Source organism: Chiloscyllium plagiosum, unplaced genomic scaffold (assembly GCF_037043375.1).
Source record: "Chiloscyllium plagiosum isolate Xiang-an unplaced genomic scaffold, Cpla_swu_hap1 HiC_scaffold_47, whole genome shotgun sequence".
In the NCBI taxonomy this organism is placed as follows: domain Eukaryota; kingdom Metazoa; phylum Chordata; class Chondrichthyes; order Orectolobiformes; family Hemiscylliidae; genus Chiloscyllium; species Chiloscyllium plagiosum.
Genome location: NW_028270185.1, coordinates 6,917,374 through 6,941,522, shown reverse-complemented (window position 1 = coordinate 6,941,522; position 24,149 = coordinate 6,917,374). Strand labels below are relative to the sequence as shown.

Here is a 24,149-nt window from a genome sequence, read left to right as displayed (position 1 = left end):
TAAGACAAGCCATAACATCTCACCTGCAACTCATTGGCTGATGTGGTGTCAATATTGTCCGAGTCCCACCATTGTGTCTATCTCATTGGCTGACACAGTGGTGTCAATAGTAACTCAAATGTATTAACAGTTCAGCTTCCTGATCCTGACTAAGACTCTGCTTTTCAATTTGTTTCACCAACAGCTTCCAGTTTTACTCAGCCGGACCCACCAGCTATCCAGATGAAACAGACCATCAAGAATCGAGGTAACTTTAGTTGTGGAAGCTGCTTAGTTCATGACTTGAAGGGAGAGAGGATTACATTAAATGGGCTCTGTAGGTGGTCACCATGAGCAGACATGCCCTGAGTTACCAATGACCAGATGTGAGGATGCTATCGATAAAATCAAGTTGAAAGAGGGGGAGGGAAAGGAGCAGTTGATGAACAGAAGAGTCAATCACTTCCATGTCCTCCACCGTGCCCCTTTACTGCAAGAGTTGACTGTTTGCACAGATATCAGTGAGATGGAAGATTAAATTTGCCAATTCAGTAAGCTAAGACTATAAGACAGAGCAGCAGAAGTAACTCTTTAAGTACTGCTCTGCCATTCAATGGGATCATGGCTGATTTGGCAATCCTCAACTCTGCCTTCCTGCCTTACCCCATCACCCCTCGATTCTCTTCCTGATAAACAACCTATCTCAGCCTTGAATATACTTAATTACCCAGCCTCGACAGCCCTTTACGACAAGACCATAAGACGTAGGAGCAGAAATTAGGCCATTCAGCCCATTGAGTTTACTCCGCCATTCGATCACTGCTGATAAGTTTCTCCTGCTTTCTCCCTGTCACCCTTGATCCCTTTAACAATCAAAAACCTATCTATAAGACCTGGCTTGCCTTCCACCATAACTCCTTTGGCCCACTTTGGCTCCATATTTCTTGCCCAACCAGACTCTTTTGGCCTCAGTCTTTCTGATTTGCTCCAGCAGCATCCACAGCACTTTTCGCAAGGACAGTGAGCTCTCCATTCCCACCTTCCCTTTCTGTTGGGGGAATTGCTTTCGGAACGTCACAATCAGCCGTGTTTTCATCCGATGTTTCCATACATCTCACTCTAAGAGACTGACCATATTCTGACCTCAATCAAATTCTCAAATCTCCCTCCCTTTGAAGTGGGATGTCCTGGGTTGCCCTGCCAAGCAACTCCCACCACCTCCCTCACCCCACCACCCACAATCTATGGGCGCTGAGGCCAATTTCAGCTGTTGCCACTGTGCAGGAGAACCTTTTGAAAAGTAGATCCATTTGGTTTTCATTCCAGACAGTTGCAGTGGTTTTCAGTGGTCCAAGTACGTGGGTGGCACGATGGCACAGTGGTTAGCACTGCTGCCTCACAGCGCCAGAGACCCGGGTTCAATTCCCGCCTCAGGCGACTGTCTGTGTGGAGTTTGCACGTTCTCCCCCTGTCTGTGTGGGTTTCCTCCGGGTGCTCCCACAGTCCAAAAATGTGCAGGTCAGGTGACTTGGCCATGCTAAATTGCCCGTAGTGTTAGGTGCAGGGGTAAATGTAGGGGAATGGGTCTGGGTGGACTTGTTGGGCCGAAGGGCATGTTTCCACACTGTAAGTAATCTAATCTAATCTAATCAGATGGCTGACCATCACCTTCTGTAGGGTAATTTGGGTCAGCAACAAACTCTGGCTGTGACCATGAAAAAAAATCTGAATAACCAATGTCTCCAAGCCACTGTTCACTGGAGCTTAGAGTGCCTACTTTAAAATGCTCTAGAGTGCCTACGTTAAAATGTTCCAGAATGCATACGTTAAAATGTTCCAGAGTGAATACGTTAAAATTCTCTCTCCTTTATGTTTTAATCTAAACTCGGAACAGGGAGTTAGGAAAATTGACTTAATTTGGAAGATCTTCCAGTACGGAAGGAAGCCATTCAACCCATCTTTTGAGTGCCAGTTCATTAAAAGAGCAGTCCAATTTGTTCCGACATCCCCTACTCTCTCACCACCATCCCATAATTTTATTGCCCCTTCCATCGAGGACAGCTCCTTTGTAACATCTTTGTGCAACTTTAACCATTAATAATTTTTGATGTGTGCAACATATGAGCAAGCTAAATATAATTTGAACACGTAACTCATAAAATATTCTATGATAAAATCATACAGTACAGGCCCTTCAGCCCATCGAGTTTGTACTGCCAAAATATGCTACTATCTACATTTGTTGTACTTTCCCGCACTAAGTCCATAGCTTTGAATGGTAATTGTTCATCCAAGTATGTTTTAAAGGTTTTGAATATGCCTGTTTCAATTACCCTCCCAGGCAGTGCATTCCAGACCCCCACCTCCCTCTGGGTGAAGAATATATTGTGTAATATTGTTAATAAACTTACGATGATGATGCTGAAACTGATTGAAAATGACAACAGGGGCTGAAGAGGTGAACTGTCCTACAAAAACCCCACTCAACAATGTATTGCAAAAAAGGATAGTTTGAAATCTAGAAATATGATCTGGTTTGTGTCAAAACTTTATGCATGAGTTTTATTATGCTTTTTAAAGCCTGCATCTGCCATATATGAATCTAATGTTATTAAGAGTTAGAAGTTACATGCTTATGTAAACAGCTTGTATATAGCAACATTTTTTTCGAAGTTTTGAATCTTTCCCCATTGCCTTTTCAAGCAGCAGGATCAAAACTTTTGTTAACTGTTTTGCTGTGTTTGTTTTTAAAGTATCCCGTATCTTCCCCCCTGACTCTTTTTGAAATTCTTGTGCTCTGGGTACTGATCCTGCTCAACAGTGAAAGGGCCCACACTTGCAAAGCCTATTTGTTACTTCCTGGTTAGTTGTCCTTTGGAATTCGCCATTATGATTGGTTGCTTAGCCTGTTTGATGATGTCACTGTTGCCCAATATCGGAGATCCCCTATAACTGACAGTACAATGAAAATCACATTTAGAGGGCCATGGGGGGATCACTAGATCCCTTGGCATCTCAATGACCAATGAAGAAAGTGCAGTCACTATTATAATGGGTACTTGGCACATTCCCACCAACGCCAGTGTGATAATAAGATACTTTTGTGGACCTAGTTCCATAATCTATCCTCATTAGCTGAGGCTCCTCCTCTCCAGGAGGGGACTTTTCTGTTTTTTTTGTCCCCCTCGTTATTTATTTTTTAAAAAAAGAGTTTGTAACTCCAGGGAGGTGGAGTATGTGGGAATCACATTATCGGAAACGTATGAATGCACTGGAGAGAGTACAGAAGTACAAGTATAGTTCCAGGCTTGCAGCAAGATTTCGGTGTCCCTTGTACACCAGCTGCTGAAAGTAGGCAGTGAAGAAGGCAAATGGTATGTTGGTCTTCATAGTGAGAGGATTTAAATACAGGAGCAAGAACGTTGTTCTGCAAGAGTCAGGAGGGTGATGGAATACTCCCCACTTTGCCCTGGATGGGGGCAGCTCCAACAACACTCAAGAAGCTCAACACCATCCAGGACAAAGCAGCCCCCGCTTGATTGGCACCACACCCACAAACACCCACTGCCTCTGCCACCGACACTCAGTAGCAGCAGTGTGTACCATCTGCAAGACATACTGCAGCAACTCCCCAAGTAACATCAGACAGCACCTTCCAAAACCCATGGCCACTTCCATCCAGAAGGACAAGGGCAGCAGACATATGGGAACACCTCCTCCTGCAAGTTCCCCTCCGAGCCCCTCACCATCCTGACTTGGAAAAATCGAGAAACGTCAATTATAAGGATAGACAGAAGAAGTTAGGGATTTTCTCTTGGAGAAAGGAAGGCTGACAGGAGATCTCATAGCAGTTTGCAAAATCATAAGGGGTCTGCATAGATAGGGAGAAGCTGTTCCTGCTCATTTTAAAAAAAAAAATTAAATCATGAAGGGCATGAATAGGTTTTTTTCCTCAGTGTGGAGCAGTCCAAATTAGTTGGCATAGGTTTATGGTGAGAGGGGAAAGATTTTAAAAAGGATCTATGAGACAATTTTTTCACGCAGAGGGTGGTGCGTGTATGGACTGAGCTGCCAGAGGAAGTGGTGGAGGCTGGTACAATGACAACATTTAAAAGGCATCTGGATGGGTATATGAATAGGAAGGATTTGGAGGGATATGAGCCAAGTGCTGGAAAATGGGACTAGATTAATTTAGGATATCTGGTCAGCATGGATGAGACTGACCAAAGGGTCTGTTTCCGTCCTGCACAACTCGACGACTCAATGATGTGCAAAAGAAGCAAGGGTGATGTGAGGAACTTTTTTCACTCAGTGAGTAATTAGGGTCTGGACTGCACTGCTTGGAAATGTGGGGGAGGCAGGTTCAAGTCAGGAGGGTATTGGGTGGTTTTTTGGATAGAAATGGCGTGCAGGAAAAGACAGAATGTTGGCACTAGGGGAAAGAGCCAGTGCAGGTATGATGGGCTAATTGGCCTCTTTTTGCACTGTAATAATTGAGGAGTTCTGTGATTTGACTGATTTTCCTCACGACAGATTTCCAATTCCCGGCTAACATGGACGTTGGTTATAATTTTCAACATGAGGAGGATCAGCTCTATTTGAATCCGGTGACCAAACCCTGGAACTGCTACACCCAGGAAGATTATGCGACTGCTGTGCCCTACACTGACAATTCCCTGGAAGATTTGCAGGATGACCCATACAGTCAATGTTACATGAAAGACGAGCCTTTGGACACGACTAATTACGGATTTTACAGCCAATTGGAGGAGCTGCGGAAGTGCCGGGAACCCGAGGGCGTGGGTGCCACCTTTGACACGAATTACAACGTCTTGCCACCTGTTGAAGACCTCCCCATGGCTCCAGCAGACGGGGACCTCGACAATTACATGCTGAACATGGATTTTGCCAATGGCAGTGAGGAACTGTCCACCATCTTGGGCAGCAGTATTGCCATGCCCAATGAGCAGCCAGGATCCAAGGGCTGAGTGCTGATTCGCTCGCTGTTGGGTCAGAATACCGGGGGGTGGTGGGTGAGGGGGCGGGTGGCGGTGGGGAGGGGGATGGTGTATGTAGGAGGGCTGTTGTCATCAGGAAGGGGTGGGTTGAGAGGACAGCGCACTCCACTGCCCTACACAGCCTCCCACCCCAACTTGACGTACGCCTGTGTCTTCAGTTGACTTCCCCTCCACCCTTTCCCAGTCTCGCCCGTTAATGGCCATGACTACTTTCCAAGTCCTGCCGACTACTGAGCCCCCGTCCTGTGGACCTTCTCCAGGGCGATGGTGGGACTGACTCCATGCCAAACATGTGAGGAGGGGAAAAAAACAACTTATGGCTCCTCACTTCCTTAAATTCTGTTAACCCACAAACACTGTTCCCTCCTGAAAAGCCTCCCCATCCCTTACTGTGCATTATGTGTACACATGGAAGCCAATTAAAAAGGCAAGGATGAGGTGAAGGGAGGACAGTCTCTCAAGGATGCTATCCTTGCAATCGGCCCTCTTAACTCCTGGTAATCTCTGCATTGATGTGACTTTCAATCAAAGATTGATGAATCATAGTATCCCTCCAGTGTGGAAGCAGCCATCGAGTTCACAGTGACTGTCCAAACAGCATCCCATCCAGAGGCATTCCTCTGTCCTAAACCTGCAATTCCCACGGCAAACTCACCTAGCCTACACATCCCTGGACACTGCAGGGCAATTTAGCATGGCCTGCCCACCTAACCTGCATATCTTTGGGCTGTGGGAAGAAACCAAAGCAGACCCACACTGACACAGTGCAAACTCCCCACAGACAGTCGCCCAGGCTTGGAATCGAACCCCGGTCCCTGGCGCTGTGAGGCAGCAGTGCTAACCACTGAGCAGCCCACTGTATTGGTGAGGAAGTGGGAAGGCAGAGACTTGACATTCCAGGGACAACAGCGGGCAGTGCAAGCCCCACTTCTCTGGGGAAGGGGAGGAGATGGTGCCAGACTATTGGGCACAAGGCTGGCATAGCACTTCCCCTCCTGCATACCTTTCCACAATCCTTTCACAAACGAGGAGATTGTGAATTGTGAGCAGATTAAAAGAATGTAGATTTTGAAGATGTCTTGATACTTAAGATGCCCTTTAAAGTGCCCTTTTGTTCACTGACAGTGGAATTTTGGATCCAGGCTTTGGGATCTTGTTATTCACTTGTTAATTTTTAGTAAAACAAATACCATTCTTATTTTTATAATGAAAGTTGAGAAACTGAAAATGCACCTATTATCTGTGAAGTACTTATTGAACTTTTTTTTAAAAAGAATGTCTCTGTCTACATTTTAAGGATTGTTATTTCCAGCTGATTGTGTGGTCTCAAGGATTGTCCCCATGTCTGTTCACAACTTTTCCTGACAGATTGAAAGACTCTAGCATTTCCTATGGTGCTGAGTGGCTTTGTCTGTGATTTGTGAAACAGAGAGCCAGCAGTGCCCTGTTTGTAGGTGGAAAGTTCCGGAAGGCGGCAAAGGCTGCTTATTGATGTCTTGGACTGGCCAACTTTTCCATCCTTTCCAATCTGTTCAAAGGAGCAGATGCAGGCTTTTCAAACACTTACCTCCTCAAACCATCTTTCTCTCAACTTCGTTTTATATTTTGTTCCAAATTCTAATCCCCTCTCTCAGATCAGCTTGCATGAACTCTGAACCCTCGGCTTGTCCAAAGCTCTTGGGTGGTATTGTTACTTGCACCAAGTTCTGTTCATTCTGTCCACTGCTGATGGGTCACATGGGCTAGCTCTTGGGTCACATGGTGCCTGGATTTTAAAATCCTTGTCATTAGTTTTCCAATCCCTCTGTGCCCTTGTCCCCCACCACCGTGACTTCTCCTCCAGCTTCGAGTTTTCCGCACTCCTGTTTTAGCCTCTGGAACATCCCTGATTTAATCCCTCCCCCGCCCCGGCGCCCACACCTTTAGAGATCTGTGCTCTAAACTCTGGAGTTGTCTCTCTGCCTCTGCCTCTACCTCTCTCTCCTCTATAACCATACTATTTGGTCATTTGCCCCAATATTTCTGTGACTTGCTGTCTAATTATGCTTTGCCCTCCTATGTAGGTCATTTTATTACGGTAACGGCACAATTTAAATAAAACACAGCGAGGGAAAAGTGAAGAAAGTGTCCAATACAGACACAAGCCATCAATGTTCTCTGGCTTTCTTGATCCTCGCTTTGCCTTAAATGGGTTTATGTAAGATTTCCATTGGTTACCGGGTGGCAGGTAACTCTTTGTCCAGTATCAATGTCTACTTCTACACCCCTTCCTCTTTAGGGGGGTGGTGGGCACAGTGGTGACTGTTACTGGCTTAAACATTTCGGCTCCTACTCTGGGGTTACGACGTCAAATCCCATTAATTGTTGTGAAAAAAAAAGGAAGGGTTTGGAGGGATATGGGCCGGGTGCTGGCAGGTGGGACTAGATTGGGTCGGGATATCTGGTCGGCATGGACGGGGTGGACCAAAGGGTCTGTTTCCATGCTGTACATCTCTGTGACTCTATGCTTCCCTCCATGCGCTTTAGGGAAGGAAATCTTTACCCAGCCTGCCTTACATGTGACTCTGAACTTCTCTCTGAAATGGCCTGGCAAGCCACTCAGTTTAAGGTCAGTCGAGGACTGGGAGCTAATTGTGGTCTTGCCAGTGACGCCCATGTCCCATGAAAGAATTCTATGCTGACTCAGTTCTACTCACCGATGAGGTCGACTCACTGACAGGTGACTGACCTTTATCAGTGCAATAGATGAGAAACGAATCACGGTTGAGGAACGAGGTGTAATTAAAGTTAACGTTTTGGCTCCGGTGACACTGCCTTCGAACAGGACCTGAAACGTTAACTCTGATTTCTCTCTGATGCTGCCAGACCTGCTGAACTTTTCCAGCAATTTCTGTTTTTGTTTGATTTACAGCACCCGCAATTCTTTTGGTTTTTTGAGGTGGAATTAGCCGTTTAGACAAAGTGACTTTTATGGGATTTGTACATAAAAACAGAGGAGTCATGTGGCACAGTGGTAGTGTTCCTGCCTCTGAATCAGGAGACCTGGGTGTTCAAGTCCCACTGGCCCCAGAAGGGTGTTATGTCAGTGCGGTTGATTACAGTGATCTACAGATAAAGATGATAAATATTCCACAAAGGATAGATTGACTCTGTTGCTTCAGACTCAAGTGTGGTCATAGAAAAATGCTGAGGTTATGGTTTTGAATTGAACGGAATGCTACTTTATTGAAACAAAGACTGATCAATGCTTGTGGAAAGATGTCCAGTGAGAGTTTCGTTCTTGTGGAGAGTCCAGGGGATTTTCAACAGAAGCTGGGGCAGTGTAGACTTGCCAAGTGCAATTAAATGTATCATGTCACTTATGCTCTCCCCCCCCCCACCCCAACCCAACTTGTCCAAACGCTCAAATCTTTAATCAGCCAGTACAACAGTCTTTATGATACATTGAGCCAATGAAATAGCAAAAGAAAAGACTCACCCTATCCAATGAACTGTGAGCCAAACCGTCTTTTAATTTCACCGTTTTCATGTCTGGTAAAGAGAGGACAAAAATAATCTGTTTTATTTTAATGCAAGAATGGGGGAGGGGGGTGTAGCCCACTTAGCACTGACAGGAGGATTATCTTTGCTCAGAGGGTGGTGAATATTTGGAGAACTGTGGGTGTTCAGTCTTTTTGAGCATTTCCCAGATGGAAATCGATGGATTTCTTGATCTTAAAGGCAGCAAGGGATGTGGGAGTAATGCGGGGAAATGCTGTTGAGGTTGAAGACTAGCCCCGAATATATTGAAACGCTGAGCAGGCTTGAGGTGTTGCATGGCTTACTCCTGCTCCTGTTTCCTATGTTCCTATAAATTGATCCTGGGGTTTTCCCAGTCTATACAGTTCCAGCTGACAAATGGAGCTTGACTTGTTGGTTTGAAAGGTCCGTGGAAGGGAGGGAGGGAGAAAAGGATTTCTGCAAGAGTTGAGATAAATTGCAAGTTGGTGTAACCGATGCTGCAGTGAGCCTGGATAATGAAGGTGAAATTCTGTGTATATGGTGTATGTAATGTAAATAAATAATTAACTTAACTACAATCGGGAGTTTCCGAACTGTAATTCCAGTGGTAAAACAGGTGTTAGTTAATTCCCCTTGGCTGCTTGGAGCAAGAATGTGAACATTAAATATTGATTAAAAAGTGATTGTGTCTGTTTATCTCATTTTACACCCCAATGCCACATGTGCATGTCACACTCCAGGCACTGTACTGTCATTGGATGTCGTGGGAGGGTGGTGAGGGGAAGTGGCAAGTGCGGGAAGCTGTGTGACTGAAAGCCAGCCTGCTCAGCGAACCAAGAATTCATGATCTTCACCAACAAACAGAGGCCATGTGTGGGTCCTATTGAGGGATGGGAGCTGAAGAAAAGCATTTTGTCCCTTCCAGCCTGCTCCACCATTCAATAAACTCATAGCTGATCCTTCACCCTTACCCATGTCCCTTCATTCTCTTTGAACCCCAAAGCAATCAACTGATCTTTGCATTCAATGACAGAGCACCCACAGCTCTCTCTCTCTCTTTCTCTCTGGTAGAGAAAACTAAAGATACTCAACTCTGAGCGAGGACATTTCTCCTCATCTTGGTCTGACGACTCGGTCTGGGATTGTGGATCACTGTTCTGGATTCCCAACACCAGCCTCCCTCAATACCCTTCCCACTAAGAGTCCCCTCTCTCTTGAGGGAGCCTGAGAGGAGTTTACTCAGAAATCGAGTTTGCTACGGTTAGCCAGTGATGCTCCTGTGAGCTGTCACTACTTTTTAAGAAGGTGCTGTTTGCATGGTTGGTGTTCTTGAGATGGAGATGGGTCCTGATTGAAGTGCAGCTGTTTGAAGGAGGAACTACTGCAGCACTGGCCGAGATCAAACTGAATTGAATTGGCTTTATTGTCACATGAGTCTAGTGAAAAATTTATATATCGCTACTTACAGCACCATTTTAGATACAAAGGTACCCAGGCACAGCTTCGTTAGTTACAAGATCCTAGACAATAGAGAAATAAAATTTCTAGGGTAGCAAAAATGAAAGTTCAAATCAACAGACCACGCTGGCACCTAGCTTTCAGTCCTCATCAGGCTCTGGCTCCAGACTGTGCCAGGCTCCACCTTGAGGACTGAGAGGCTGGGAGATCACTTCAGACCACCATGTCAGGCTAAGAGGACGCCATGCCGGAAGGCCACTACGCCAGGCCGTGAGATGGTCATGCCACAGAACCTGGGTGAGAAATGATTTCCCAAGTTGTTAAAAATCACACAACATCAGGTTATGGTGCAACAGGTTTATTTGGAAGCACTAGCTTTCGAAACGCTGCTCCTTCATCAGTTGGTTGTGAAACAGGACCATAAGGCACAGAAGTTATAGCAAAAGATTACAGTGTTATGCAGCTGAAATGATATGTTGAACAAACCTAGATGAAGTCTTCCACCTTTTAGAATGGGTTTGCTAGTTTCGGTTCTTTAATATGTAAGTTCAGAACTTCTTTGAAGTCACATTCTCAAGATAACTTAAGGTTTTATCACAGCTCAGAGAATACATTTAAGGTGTGAAGTTAGAGTCTGTCTGTATCCCAATCTTAAGGCAGACAGGTTCTATTTCCAAAATAGGAATTTATAAAATATTACAAGGATTGACTGCCTGTAGGTTATGCATTTTTTTAACAAAATAGAAGGTATCTGCAAATATAATTGTGCAAATATAAACTCACCCCATAAACTTCTGTGTGTGTGTGTGTGTGTGTGTGTGCAGGGGAAAGAGACAGAGTGAGTGTATGCCCGCACATACACATATAAGTTTAGGGGGTGAGTTTATATTTGCAAAATTATATATGCAGATACTTTCTATTTTGCTCAAAAAGCATACATCCTGCAGGTAGTCAATCCATGTAATATTTAATAAATTCCTACTTTGGAAATAGAACCAGTCTGACTCAAGATTGGTATACAGACAGACTCTAATCTCACACCTTAAATGTATTGTCTGAGTTGAGATGGCACCTTTTGTTATAAAACCTTACGTTAGCTTGAGAATGTGACTTAAAAGAAGTTCTGGACTTATATATTAAAGAACCGAAACTAGCAAACCCATTCTAAAAGATGGAAGACTTAATCTAGGCTTGTTCAATATATCATTTCAGCTGCATGACATTGTAATCTTTTGCTATAACTTCTGTGTCTTATGGTCCGGTTTCACAACCACCTGATGAAGAAGCAGCACTTTGAAAGCTAGTGCTTCCAAATAAATTTGACCGACTATAACCTGGTGTTGTGTGTGACTTTTAACTTTGGCCACCCCAGTCCAACACTGGCCCCTCCAAATCATGGTTCCCAAGGTTTGGCTGGTTTGGATCAGTACTTGCTGCAAATGCTTTATCTGGCTATCAAACCTCTCTGAAGCTGTCAATTTTTAAGGCTTTATTAGGTGCAACGTAGGCAATAAAACTGATGGCAATCACACATTATTTCCAGATTAAACTCACGTCATGCTCTGAAGGAGTGACTCAATCAGTGTCGTTCCCTCCCCCCCACCTCTGCATGCCATTAATTACATCGTCATGAGAAACATTACCCACTGTGACATGTCTGACATAACAAGGACAAATCATCACAAACAGCTCTCCATTTGGTTATAACATGTCACAATAGTGCAGTTGGGTATAGCTGGAAGCCATTCAGCCCACAATTCCACAAGATTATGGCTGAGCTCTAATTGACCTCCATTTACCAGATATTGTCAATATCCTGCCAAACCTTTGGTTTTAAAAATAATAACTGATCAGTTGTAGAAGAGAGTTCCAGATCTCTACTGTGAGAAATGTTTCCTAACTTCCCTTGTGAAATTTTCTGGATCTGACCCATAGTAGCAGAAGCAAGCCATTCAGCCCAATGGAATGCATCTGAATAAGTATACGAATAGGAAGACTTTAAAGGGATATGGGCCAGGTGCTGGCAAATGGGACTAGATTAGATCAGGATATTTGGTCGCATGGGCGAGTTGGACCGAAGGGTCTATTTCCATGTTGTACATCGCTACGACTCTAAGTCCATTCCACTATTCAATGAAGACTGCTCTCCCCAAGTCCTGGAGCCACCCAAACAAATAACAGAAATTATTTCTCTTTGTCAACCCCTTTCGTCAAATCACCTGCCAATCTTCTAAATTCCAGTGAATTCAATCACAGTTTGTAAAATCTCACCTCAACACCTTTGAAGAGTACTTCCCATCCTTGATTTGATTTTTTTGATTTGGTTTATTGTAGTCGCATGTACCTAAGTACAATGAAAAGCTTTGTTTTGCAAGCAGGAAAGGCAGATTGTAGCACACAAGGACATACAGATCATAAGGTGCTTAGAGCGAGGTGTACATGATTACAACTGAACAGGAGGTGCGCAAAGCAAGATCAACATTATTTGGAATTAGAGATATCCATTCATCAGTTAATTAATGGCAGGGAAGAAGCTGTCCTAGAACTTGCTGGTGCGTGTGTTCAGGCTTATGTATTTTCTGCCTGACAGAAGAGGTAGCATTATTGGGGTGGGAAGGGTCTTGGATGACATTTGCAACCTTTCTGCAGCACTGAGAAGTGTAACTGGATGGGAGGTTGGCTTCGTAATGGCCTGGGCTACGTACGCAACTTTCCGTGATTTCTTACCATCCTGGGCGGAGCAGTAGCCGCTCCAGACCATTATGCACCTGGATAGAATGCTTCCTATGGTGCAGCTGTAGAAGTTGGTGAGGGTCCTCATGGACATGCTGAATTTCTCAAGCTGCCGGAGGAAGAAGACACATTGTTGTGCCTTCCTGCTAAATGTCTGTTGCGCTCCCTGCTGTCCTAAGGTGTGAGGCACAGAGCTGTGACAGTAACTCCAGGTGTGGTCCAACCAGGACTTTGAACAACTGGAGCTAATCCTGCGCATCCAATGTTTCTAAATATAAAGACTTATTAGCTTTTTGTTTGAAATTATATAGACTTTCCCAATCTTACACAAGCTACTACACGTTCTGAAAGCAAAGGCAACACTTCCTTGTCCCAATGCACTGAGTTCTAGCTCTTGACAAATACCCAGCTTTTAACACTCTGTTTACAATTGCTCTGATTTGTGGTTTTTGTGCAGGGTTGCATTAGATTTTACACAGGAGCCTGGCACCTTTACGTCGGAGATTATAAAACAGCCCTTGACGTATCCTCATGGAAACATCTTTAATCAGAAGTCACACGACACCAGGTCATAGTCCAACAAGTTTATTTGAAATCACAAGCTTTCGGAGCACTGCTCCTTCACCGGGTGACTTAGCCTGATGAACGATGAGCGCTCTGAAAGCTTGTGATTTCAAATAAACCTGTTGGACTATGACCTGGCATTGTGTGACTTCTGACTTGACCCACCCCAGTCCAACAGCAGCTCCTCCACAATCTTTAATCAGTCAATTTGTCGGAGGAATGTGGAAGGGAACGGTTTAATTTTGCAGTTCCTCTCTACAACCTTCTCCAGGGCGATTAGGAACAGGCAGTAAATACCGGGCCAGCTGGTAACACCCACATTCTGGATTAGTGGTGCTGGAAGAGCACAGCAGTTCAGGCAGCATCCAAGGAGCTTCGAAATCGACCTTTTGGGCAAAAGCCCTTCATCAGGACACACCCCAATGAATAAATAATCAAAAACATTTCAGTATTCAAACAGTGCTGTTACATAACCTTGTACACCATAACCACCGGTAATAAAACACAAATCAAAATGGTTGTAAGCAGAATGCAAGATGCAAATTTAAACATTTATGGGGCTGTGATGTGAATATTGTCACTGGATTAGTAATCTACAGCACCAGGCTAGTGTCCTGGGGGCTATGGTCTGAATCTCTCCATGGTGGGTGGTAAAAACTGAATTTGAATTGAGTAAAATCTGGAAATGAAACCAATTGCAACTATTGTCAATTGTTGTAAAAATCCATCTGGGTCCCTCTTTAGGGAAGGGAATCTGCCATCCTTACTCGGTCTGGCCTACATGTGACTCTAGACCTACAGCGACGTGGTTGACTCTAAACTACCCTCTGAAATAGCCCAGAGGGCCAACCAGTTCAAAGGCCAATTAGGAACGGGCAATAAATCCAGTGACACCTTCATGCCTCATAAGAATACAGGAAAATAAAAGCTGAGCGACTGTTTTGTAACAAGGTCTTGGGCTAATTAATCTGTTGTCATAGCAACACAGATTCTATGCTGATCTGAGCTCTCACCTCACAATGCACGTACAGATCCCACGTCATTTCCTGCCAGGCTAGTGCAGTGGAGAATTTTAACTATACCCAATCTCAAACCCCATCAATGAACAACAAACAGATGACAAGGAACGTGAGGGATTATAGAACAAGGAAGAGGTCTTATAGACTTGTTGCAGGCCGAGATTCCTCAACAGCATCAGGAGCTGTATTGAGAACAAACCCTTCCCAACTCCCATGCTCTGGCTCCCCCTTGGAGGTGTGTATGGGGGGAGCCATAGCAACAGCATCAGGGAGTTTTGCCATTCATGAGGTCACATGGCTACCCTATTATGGAAAGATACAAGATTCTGAGGGGAGCGCTGACAGGGAAGATGGTGAGGACATGTTTCCATTAATTGGGGAATCTCAAACTAGGGGACATAGTTACAAATAAGGGGACACTCACTTCAAACTGAGGTACAAAAGGAATGTTTACTCCCACAGGGTCATGAATATCTTGGAATTCTCTGTCCCAGAAGTTTGCGATGGCTAGATCATTGAAAACATTTAAAGAGGATGTGGATAAGAGTTTTGAAATACTGGGGCTTTGAGGAGTTAGCACAACAGACGGGAGGCCTGCGGCACATCAGACATGATCTTATTGTATGGCTGGACAGGCTTGTGAACGTAAGCATATATCAACAAGATCATAAGAACTAGGGGCAGAAGTAGGCTGCTCCAGCATTCAATACAATCCTGGCTGATCTCATCTCAGTCTCAACTGCACTTTCCTGCCCACTCCCCTGGCCCATTACTCATTAAAAAATTGTCGATCTCCTCCTTAAATTTACTCAATGTCCTGGCATCAATCACACTCTGGTGTAATGAATTCCACTGATTCATGATCTATCCTCTTCTGTTAGCCAGAAGGTATATGTTTGTCTACACACACAAAGAGATTCGAGAACAGCTTCTTTCCCGCCGTTATCAGACTTCTGAATGGACCTCTCAAATTTTGCATTTAATGTTGATCTCGCTCTTTGTGCACTTTCTCTGCAGCTGTAACACTGTATTCCCTGCTCTGTTCTATCACCCTTTGCATTTTATATGGCATGATCTGCCGGTATTGCACGCAAAACGGAAGTTTTCACTGTATCTAGTCACACGTGACAATAATAATTCAAATCAAAATTTCTCCCCACCTCTGTTTTAAAACCACTGCCCCATCTTAAAATTATGAGCTCTCATTCTCGACTGACACAACACGAGGAAACTTCCTCTCTTCTTTTAGTTTGTTAATCCCCTTTAGCATCTTCTATATCTCAATTAGATCTCCTCTCATTCTTCTAAACTCCGAAGAGTACAGGCCTAAACTACTCAATCTCTCTTCATAATACAAACCCCCTCAGCTGTGGGGTTGAACTGCCTCCAGTACAAATACAATGGGCCCAACGGCCTACTCTTGTTCCTGTTTCCTACGTTGCTATGTCACACACTATATATCAGAAACTCAAGGGGAAGACTTGCATTTATATGACACCTGGCATGACCTCTGACATCCCCAAAATGCTTGACTGTTGATGAATACTTTCTGAACTGTAGTCACAGAGTCATACCACACGCAAACAGACCCTTTGGTCCAACTCGTCCATGCTGACCAGGTTTCCCAAACTAAACTGTGTTTGGCCCATATCCCTCTAAGTTGAGAGTGTGTTGCTGGAAAAGCACAGCAGGTCAGGCAGCATCCGAGGAGCAGGAAAATCGACGTTTCGGGCCGGAGCCCTTCATCAGAAACGCTGATTTTCCTGCTCCTCGGATGCTGCCTGACCTGCTGTGCTTTCCTAGCAACACACTCTCAACTTTGATCTCCAGCATCTGCAGACCTCACTGTCTCCATATCCCTCTAAACCTTTTCTACCCATGTTACCTGTCCAAATGTATTTTAAATGTTGTAACTGTACTTGCATCTTCTACTACCTCTGGCAGTTCATTCCACACACGAACCACCCTCCGTGTGAAAAGGTTACCCCTCAGGTCCCTTTTAAATCTTCCTTCTCTCACCTTAAAATTATGCCCTGTAGTTTTGAATTCCCCTACCCTGGGGAAAAGACCTTGACTATTCACCTTATCCATGCCTTTTTATAAACCTCTCTAAGGTCACCACTTAAATCTACTGCGCTCCAATGGAAAATATCCCAGCCTATCCAGCCTCTCATATCAAATCATCCAATCCCAGTAGCACTCTTGTAAATCTTTTCTCTGATTTAATAATATCCTTCCTATAGCAGCATAGCCACCGTCATAGGAAATGCAGCAGCCAAGTGATGCACAGAAAGATCCCACTAACTACAATGATTATCGGCCCAAAGGTGTAGGTTGAGGGATGATTATTGGCCAAAACATCAGAGAGTTTCCCATACTTTGGAACAGTTCCACGGGAAGGGACAAACAGGATCTCAGTTTGACTTTTCACCCAGAGGTCAGGGCAGCATTCGAACAGAATCACACTGGAGTGTAGGCCTAGGTTAGGTACGCAGGCCCGTGAACTGGGATTGTCAATCTACCCCGTCAATATCCCAACGTCAAAGATAGATTTAAAAGGCTCACAATAGACAAAGGAATACAGGGTTAGTGTGGGAGGAGACAGGTACAGAGATACAGAGAGGTTTGTGGATGGAGGTTCCGGAATTTAGGCCCTTGGCAGCCACAATTGCCAATGGTGCAGCAATTAAAATCATGGATTTTCAAGAAGCTGCAACTGGCGGGGAGGTACGCTATCTCAGCGGTTAGCATTACTGCCTCTCAGCGCTAGGGACCAGGGTTCGAATCCACCTTTGGGCAACTGTTTGTGTGGAGTTTGCACATTCTTCCCGTGTCTGCATGGGTTTCCTCTGGGTGCTCTGGTTTCCTCCCACAGTCCAATGATGTGCAGGTTAGGGTGGATTGGCCGTGGTAAATTGCCCCATGGTGTCCAGGGTTGTGCAGGTTAGGGTGGATTGGCCATACTAAATTGCCCCATGGTGTCCAGGGCTGTGCAGGTTAGGGTGGATTGGCCATACTAAATTGCCCCATGGTGTCCAGGGATGTGCAGTTTAGGGTGGATTGGCCGTGCTGAATTGCCCCATGGTGTCCAGAAATGTGCAGGTTAGGGTGGATTGGCCATGCTAAATTGTCCCATAGTGTTCAGGGATGTGCAGGTTCGGGTGGATTGGCCATGCTAAATTGTCCCATAGTGTTCAGGGATGTGCAGGTTCGGGTGGATTGGCCATGCTAAATTGCCCCATGGTGTCCAGGGATGTGCAGTTTAGGGTGGATTGGCCGTGCTGAATTGCCCCATGGTGTCCAGAAATGTGCAGGTTTGGGTGGATTGGCCATGCTAAATTGTCCCATAGTGTTCAGGGATGTGCAGGTTCGGGTGGATTGGCCATGCTAAATTGTCCCACAGTGCCCAGGGATGTGCAGGTTAGGGCGGATTGGGCATGGTAAATTGTTGTGTATTAGGTGGGTTAGCCATGGTTAATGCAGGGTAACAGGGATGGGGTGGGTCTGAGTGGGAAGGTTGGTACAGACTCGATGGGCCATAATGGCCTCTCTCAGTACTGTAAGAATTCTGTGAGTAGAGCGATCCTGGTGGACGGTACTGAGAAGGGGAGGGATTTTGAACGAAGACAACAACATTAAAAATGGGGAACAATAAAATGGGATAGGAAGTGAATGGGCCTTGACGTGGTTTGGAAAAGCTCAAGGTTCTGAGGGAAAGGTGCAGTTTGAATTAATGCATGAATCATGGTGGTACAAAATCCCACAGAACTCCATTTGGTTTGTACACAGCTAGGTGAGCTGGGGTGCATGGGGGACAATGGTAAGTGGATGCTCCTGCGAAGCAGAGCGACATCAAATTCCTCATACCCTGTCTCACTGGAGGGTCTGTGATGCCCTCTGTGGTCGACCAGCTCTGACCCTGTGAAAGTGCGGGCAAGGTAAAGGAAAGCAGCAATGGCACTCGCAGGATTGAAACTCCTGGGAGAGGGGAAGAGAAGTTAAACCCTGAGTGGGGTGTTGGGGGGAGGGAATAAACCAGTGTCGATGTTATTGATAATATTTCCACAACAGGAGCACTAGTAATAAATTCCATAGACAAGATTCAGGCTTTGCTGGTTGCTAAGAAACAGCTCATTGGAGGGAGTTTTGTGTTTCATGCATCTCACCTCAATAACATCTGACCAGAGTGATACCCCATGGAAAGCCCCAGAGTGAAGGGGGGGGGGGGGATTCCCCACAGGGTTGATTATCTAGGGAATCTTAGCAACCAACAAGAAAAAAAAACAACAGACAATCCCGGAAACCTAACGCGCATTAACCCTTTGTGGTTTCCGTGCTGTCACTCAGATCAAAAATGAGCCAGCACTGCTTTCGAAGCCTCGTGTGCTTTTACATAGCACCTTTTCAGAACTCGTTCAAGAGATTTCAGTGACCCCAACTGCCCCTTGAAAAGGAGGTACTGAGCTGCCTTCTTGCACTGCTATGTTCTTTCAGGCCTTGGTGCAGGTACACCCACAGAGATGTTAGGAAGGGAGCTGATTTTAACCTTTAAGGTCGTAACACAGCCCAAGATGCGACCAGACAGAATTTATCGTTGTGTATCCTAGGAGTGGCAATCCAAGGCTTGGTCAAAAGAATAGGTTTTTAAATTGTTTTAGTTATTCGCTCATGGAATGTCAGCTGTACAAGCAAGACCACAGTTATTACCCATTTCTAAATGCCCCTGAAAAGGTGGTGATGAGTTGCCTTCTTGAATGACTGCTGTAGTGTAGCTACTCTTAGACTCTTGCTATAGAGAGAAATGCAGTGTTTACAGCTAGCAACAGTGAAGGAACAGTGGTATAGAGAAGAGTGGGGGGAGAGTGACTTAAGGTGGGGGGGGGGAGCTGGAATGCTGAACACAGTGACACAAGACTCAGACTGGATCAAACTTCAGTGCAGCCGACATGAATACAGTGAGGAACCGGGCTGATGTTATCAAGAATTCAACAGGGCAGAGGCGGAGACAGTGTGCCCTCACAAACAAACAACCCACACAGCATCAGATTTGAGTGGGTTTTTCAAACTCTGCTGTTCAAACCACGGTGGGGGGAGTCAGGAGATTTCCTTTCTCAGTTTTTCCATTGTCTGTGGTCGGCCTTGAGTCAGACAGGGCTGTTTGGAAGCCGAGTATTACCCTTCAGCGACCCAGCTTGTTAACTCCTTCCTGTCCCCTCGCCAGCAGAAGAAAGCATCCGCATTTCTTCCAAACCCCAGACGTTGCGAACTACTTTACAGTCAGTGAGGTGACTCGTGAAGTGTAGCCTCTGCTGTAATGGAGGATTATGCACGGCAGTCCAACTTTGCACACAGTAAGCTCCCACAAAACAGCAACATGATCATGACCAGACATGGGGGTGGGCAATAGATTGTCGCACTGCATTATCTGTTCACAAGCCACACTGAACAAATGGAACTTGGTAGCATTCCAATCTGATTACTGACCTCCTTGTTGGCTGCTTTCCCATCGTCATGCCAACAGTTTTGGGCCAAGTTGATGGTGGTTCCCAGGCAGTGACCCACGAATACAATAGCAGAGACCAGTGCCTTGGAGCAGCAGTTCAACAGGAGTAAGCTTATCAGCAAACTACTTTCATATTAAGCTGAACAAATGGGAGGTGATGGCCTAGTGTTCCGGTTGCTGGACTATTAATTCAGAGACCTTGGTAATGTTCTGGGGACCAGGTTCATATCCAGCTGTGGTGGTATCTGAAATAACCTGCACAGAGGCCAGTATCCCATCACTAAGTCATATTTTTCTTTACCTGTGCACAATACACTGACTGTGACCAGCCAGCTTGGAGTCAGTCCCCTGAACTGAGGAGATTCAAAATCTTCTGGTTATATTTCTTTTTTCTCCCTTCCCCACGCTACTGTGAAACAGTGGAAGGGCTTATTTCTCCCATTCACCCACGTCTTGTGGGTGTAGGTCTAGGGCGCAGTGAGAAAACACTGAGTGCATGATTGAAACATTATTCATACTCCACCACTAGGAAGAAAAAATCATCCGAATTGCCAGTGTCGGCAATGCCTATGTGAACGAAAAAGTGAAGGGGAGGGCAGGGACTAAATCAAAACAGAATCGGAGGGGGAAATAAGGCACCCTACACCCCGTCATACCCATCTCTCCTTAAGGAGGCCGAAGAGTATTGGTAGACACCGCGTGCTCCATCTCCAGGGACACCCAGGCCCGAACATAACCGCGGAAGAGGGGAACGGCCATAACGACCCCATCCATGACCCGCTGCCTGGACCTATTAATGGCCAGGTCCAGGAGCTGACTCACGAAGAGATTCAGAATGGGGGGGGGAAGAAAAACATCTGGAATTAATGACAACCACCTGTCAATTGTCAGGGGGAACAATCCGATCTGGTACATTAATGTCCTTCAGGGTAAGAAATCTGCCATCCTTACCTGGTCTGGACTCCACAAACACAGCAATGTAGTTGACTCTTAAACTGCCCTCTGGGCAATTAGGGACAGATAATAAGTGCTAGCCTGGCCAGCGATATCCCCATCCCATGAATGAATAAGAAAACAGGCCTAAGTGGCTCTATTAATACATAAACCTTGCTGTTCTTTTCAGCTGCACAGGTATTCACTGTTTCTCTTTCTTGATCGACACAATAAATTTTCTGCACATACTGTGGAAGCACAGTGGCTCAGCACTGCTGCCTTACAGTGCCTGGGACCTGGGCTTGATTCCAGCCTCAGGTGACTGCCTGACTCTGCACTCCCTCAGTACTGCTAACGGTGTGGGGAATATCTACATTTGTACACAAATTTCTCACTCAGGGATTTCAGCATGCGTTGTTCCAATTCAGGAGTAAGAGAATAGACCTTTTTTTTAAAATCCCTACCACATTCTTGCCTTAGAGAGGACTCATTGAATCCCTACAGTGTGGAAGCAGGCCATTCAGCCCATCGAGTCCACACCAACCCTATCTCACCTAGACACATCCCACTCATCCTGCACTTCCCGTAGCCAATCCACCATGACCTGCACATCTCTGGACTGTGGGAGGAAACCCACGCACACACGGGGAGAATGTGCAAACTTCACACAGACAGTTGAAGGGCCACCAATGTGCCAACACTTGGTTGGGTCTGATCAGTCAGGGTAATCGAACCTGATCAATCCATTGGCAGATCCTCAAGGTCCTCCGAAAAGGGCGCGAAGACTCAGGAGGATAAGAATTGCTACAAAACCCCACTCAGTGCAGGAAATCGAGAATAACACAGAGAGAGAAGACATCTCCAAGACCATTGGAATAAGAAGAAGATATCACCAAGTGGAGTCCAGCCATGTCCTAGTGTGACGGTATACGATGTACAAAGTTAAAGCATAGTTTGCAGTGTTTTTCATTAGTTTATAGTATACTTTAGTGTTCTAATATTAATTATGTTCAATAAACGAATATTATTGTTATAAGAGTCGACTCACAGTTCTTTTGTTGAACATAAGAATTTGAACACACTGTATGGCAGGTACCACATCTTACATTACAGCAGTAACTACATAGCAAAATCACTCTGCTGCCTTTAAAGTACACTAAGCTGATCACAGATTGTGCAAAGTATCAGTCTCCAAAGTCACCTTGAATGTGCAATGAATCCACAGCTCAGTGGGTAGTACCTTCACCTCTGAGTCAGAAAATTCTGGGTTCAAGACCCACTTTGGCGACTTAATCTCAAACTTCAAGCTGAGATACCCAGTGCAGTATAGAGGGAGTGCTGCACTGCCAGAGGTGCCACTTTTCAGATGAGACATTAAATAGAGACCCTGGTCTGCTGTCTCCAGCGGAACCAAAATATTTCACAACAAAAGGAGAAAAACAGGGAGGTTGCCCACTACCCTGGTCAATATTTATCCCTCAACTTCAAAACTTAAAGAAACATCACATGGTCGTTATCACACTGCTGGGAGCTTACTGTGCAAATTGTCACAGTTCCTACACTGCAACATTGATCATGCATCTAAAGTAGTCAATCAGCTGTAAAAAGCTTTGAGGCGACTTGAGGATGTGGAAAGTGCTATATAAATGCAAGCTATGCTTCTTCAGTTCCTCACCTAGTGTGTGGGAGCTTGCTGTGTGCAAAAATTGGTTGCTTCATTCCCTACACAACAACAGTGATTTCTTTCTTCATGAGGCTGTGGGCATTGTTCAGTGCCCATTCCTATCTACCTTTCCACTTGCTAGGCAGGACACAATCCTGTTGTGGGTCTGGAGTCACATGTAAGCCAGACTGGGTAAGGACAGTAGCTTTCCTTCCCTAAAGGACACTAGTGAACCAGATTTTTTTAAACAAATGATGGTAGTTTAATGGCAACGTTAGCTTCCAATTCCAGAATTATTAACTAAATTTAAAATTTTGCCTGTGGTGGGATTTAAACCCACATCCCCCAAACTAAGCTCCCTAGATTACTAACACAGTGATATTACCACTACACCATCCCATCAAAGATAACACGTAGGTTATAAAGCACTTTGGAATGTGCAATATAAATGCAAGTCTTTATTTTCACAAATGCCATTCAGTTCCCTATTCATTACAGTCAAGAAAGCATGAGATGTCAAGAACAGGGGAATCCCACCAGTATTTCGAGTTAACAGAGATGAAGATGTCATAAATAGAATGTAGCCAGAGAGGAAAAAAAACACATTGCATATAAACACAGCTGGGGAGGAGAAACTGATATAATATCTGAAGCAAATACAGAAATTGCGGGAAAAGCTCAGCAAGTCCAACAGTATCTGTGGAGAGAGATCAGAGTTAACATTTCAGGTCGAGTGACCCTTCTTCAGAACTGATTTCTCTCCACAGATGCTGTCGGACCTGCTTGAGCTTTTCCAGCAATTTCTGTTTTTGTTTCTGATTTACAGCGTCCGCAGGTCTTTCAGTTTTTATTGGTATTTATCCCATGTTTCCCATAAAGACAGAGCCACGTTAACATTATCAGTTGGGTTTGCTGTGTGATTCATTTAGGTGTGTTCGCATCTACACATTTTCACATGCAGGGCCCTGCCCTTTGAAAACAGAAAGGACTTGTCCATATAACATATATTTTCAATTAAACAAAACAGATGGTGGATGGCCAATCCCTGCCACGTGCCTCATGGTAATACTTTGACCAATTACAGTAGACTTGCCTGGTTTAAATTTAAACAAAAGCTTGTCAGTTAACTGCTCCCTAGCACATTTGCCATAATAATGCCTCTAACCAATCAGAGTCCACTTGCCAATTCCGGTTTAAACTGTCAGATTTGGCATTCTTGCCATTCTAACCTGACAAGTGAAAGTCAAAATGGTATGACAGCTTGTCTCTTTTTTCAGTAATGATCAAGTTTCACCAAACTAGTTTTTTGGCCGTACAGAACTTTAATATCGCTGATAAAGGGACACTGATTGTTGAAGCTTTTTAGATTTGTATTCATTTGGACATTTCACAAGAAGTACCAAAGAAAAAGGAAAACAATATTTATACTTAGTTAAAAATCACACAACACCAGGTTATAGTCCAACAGGTTTAATTGGAAGCACACTAGCTTTCGGAGCGTCGCTCCTTCTTCAGGTGATAGTGGAGGGCTCGATCCTAACACAGAATTTATAGCAAAAATTTACAGTGTGATGTTACTGAAATTATACATTGAAAAATTGATTGTCTGTTAAGTCTTTCATCTGTTTGAATGCCATGATTGTTTTATTTCTTTTTTAAACCTTTTTTAAAAAGTTGCATTCTCAGGTTAACTGTTAACAATGGTGATAAGCCAGACAATATGTTGAAGGTGTTAGCCGCCTGTGTTCTCTGTCTATGCCATGATGTTTAGATTGAGT

The 24,149-nt window shown here is 44.7% G+C and overlaps 1 protein-coding gene across 3 annotated transcripts in view; it reads left to right on the top strand.

Annotated features, from left to right (window-relative positions):
* Positions 1 to 21,658, top strand: part of relb (RELB proto-oncogene, NF-kB subunit) — a 63,690-nt gene extending 42,032 nt beyond the window's left edge. The window contains exons 11-12 of one of the 3 annotated variants that reach the window (XM_043680824.2): positions 185 to 247; positions 21,462 to 21,658. In XM_043680824.2, the coding sequence (XP_043536759.1) occupies positions 185 to 247; positions 21,462 to 21,631 (233 nt within the window). In that variant the 3' untranslated portion in view covers positions 21,632 to 21,658. The other 2 variants (XM_043680823.2, XM_043680825.2) reach the window with 2 other exon arrangements.
* Positions 21,659 to 24,149: the final 2,491 nt, after the last annotated feature.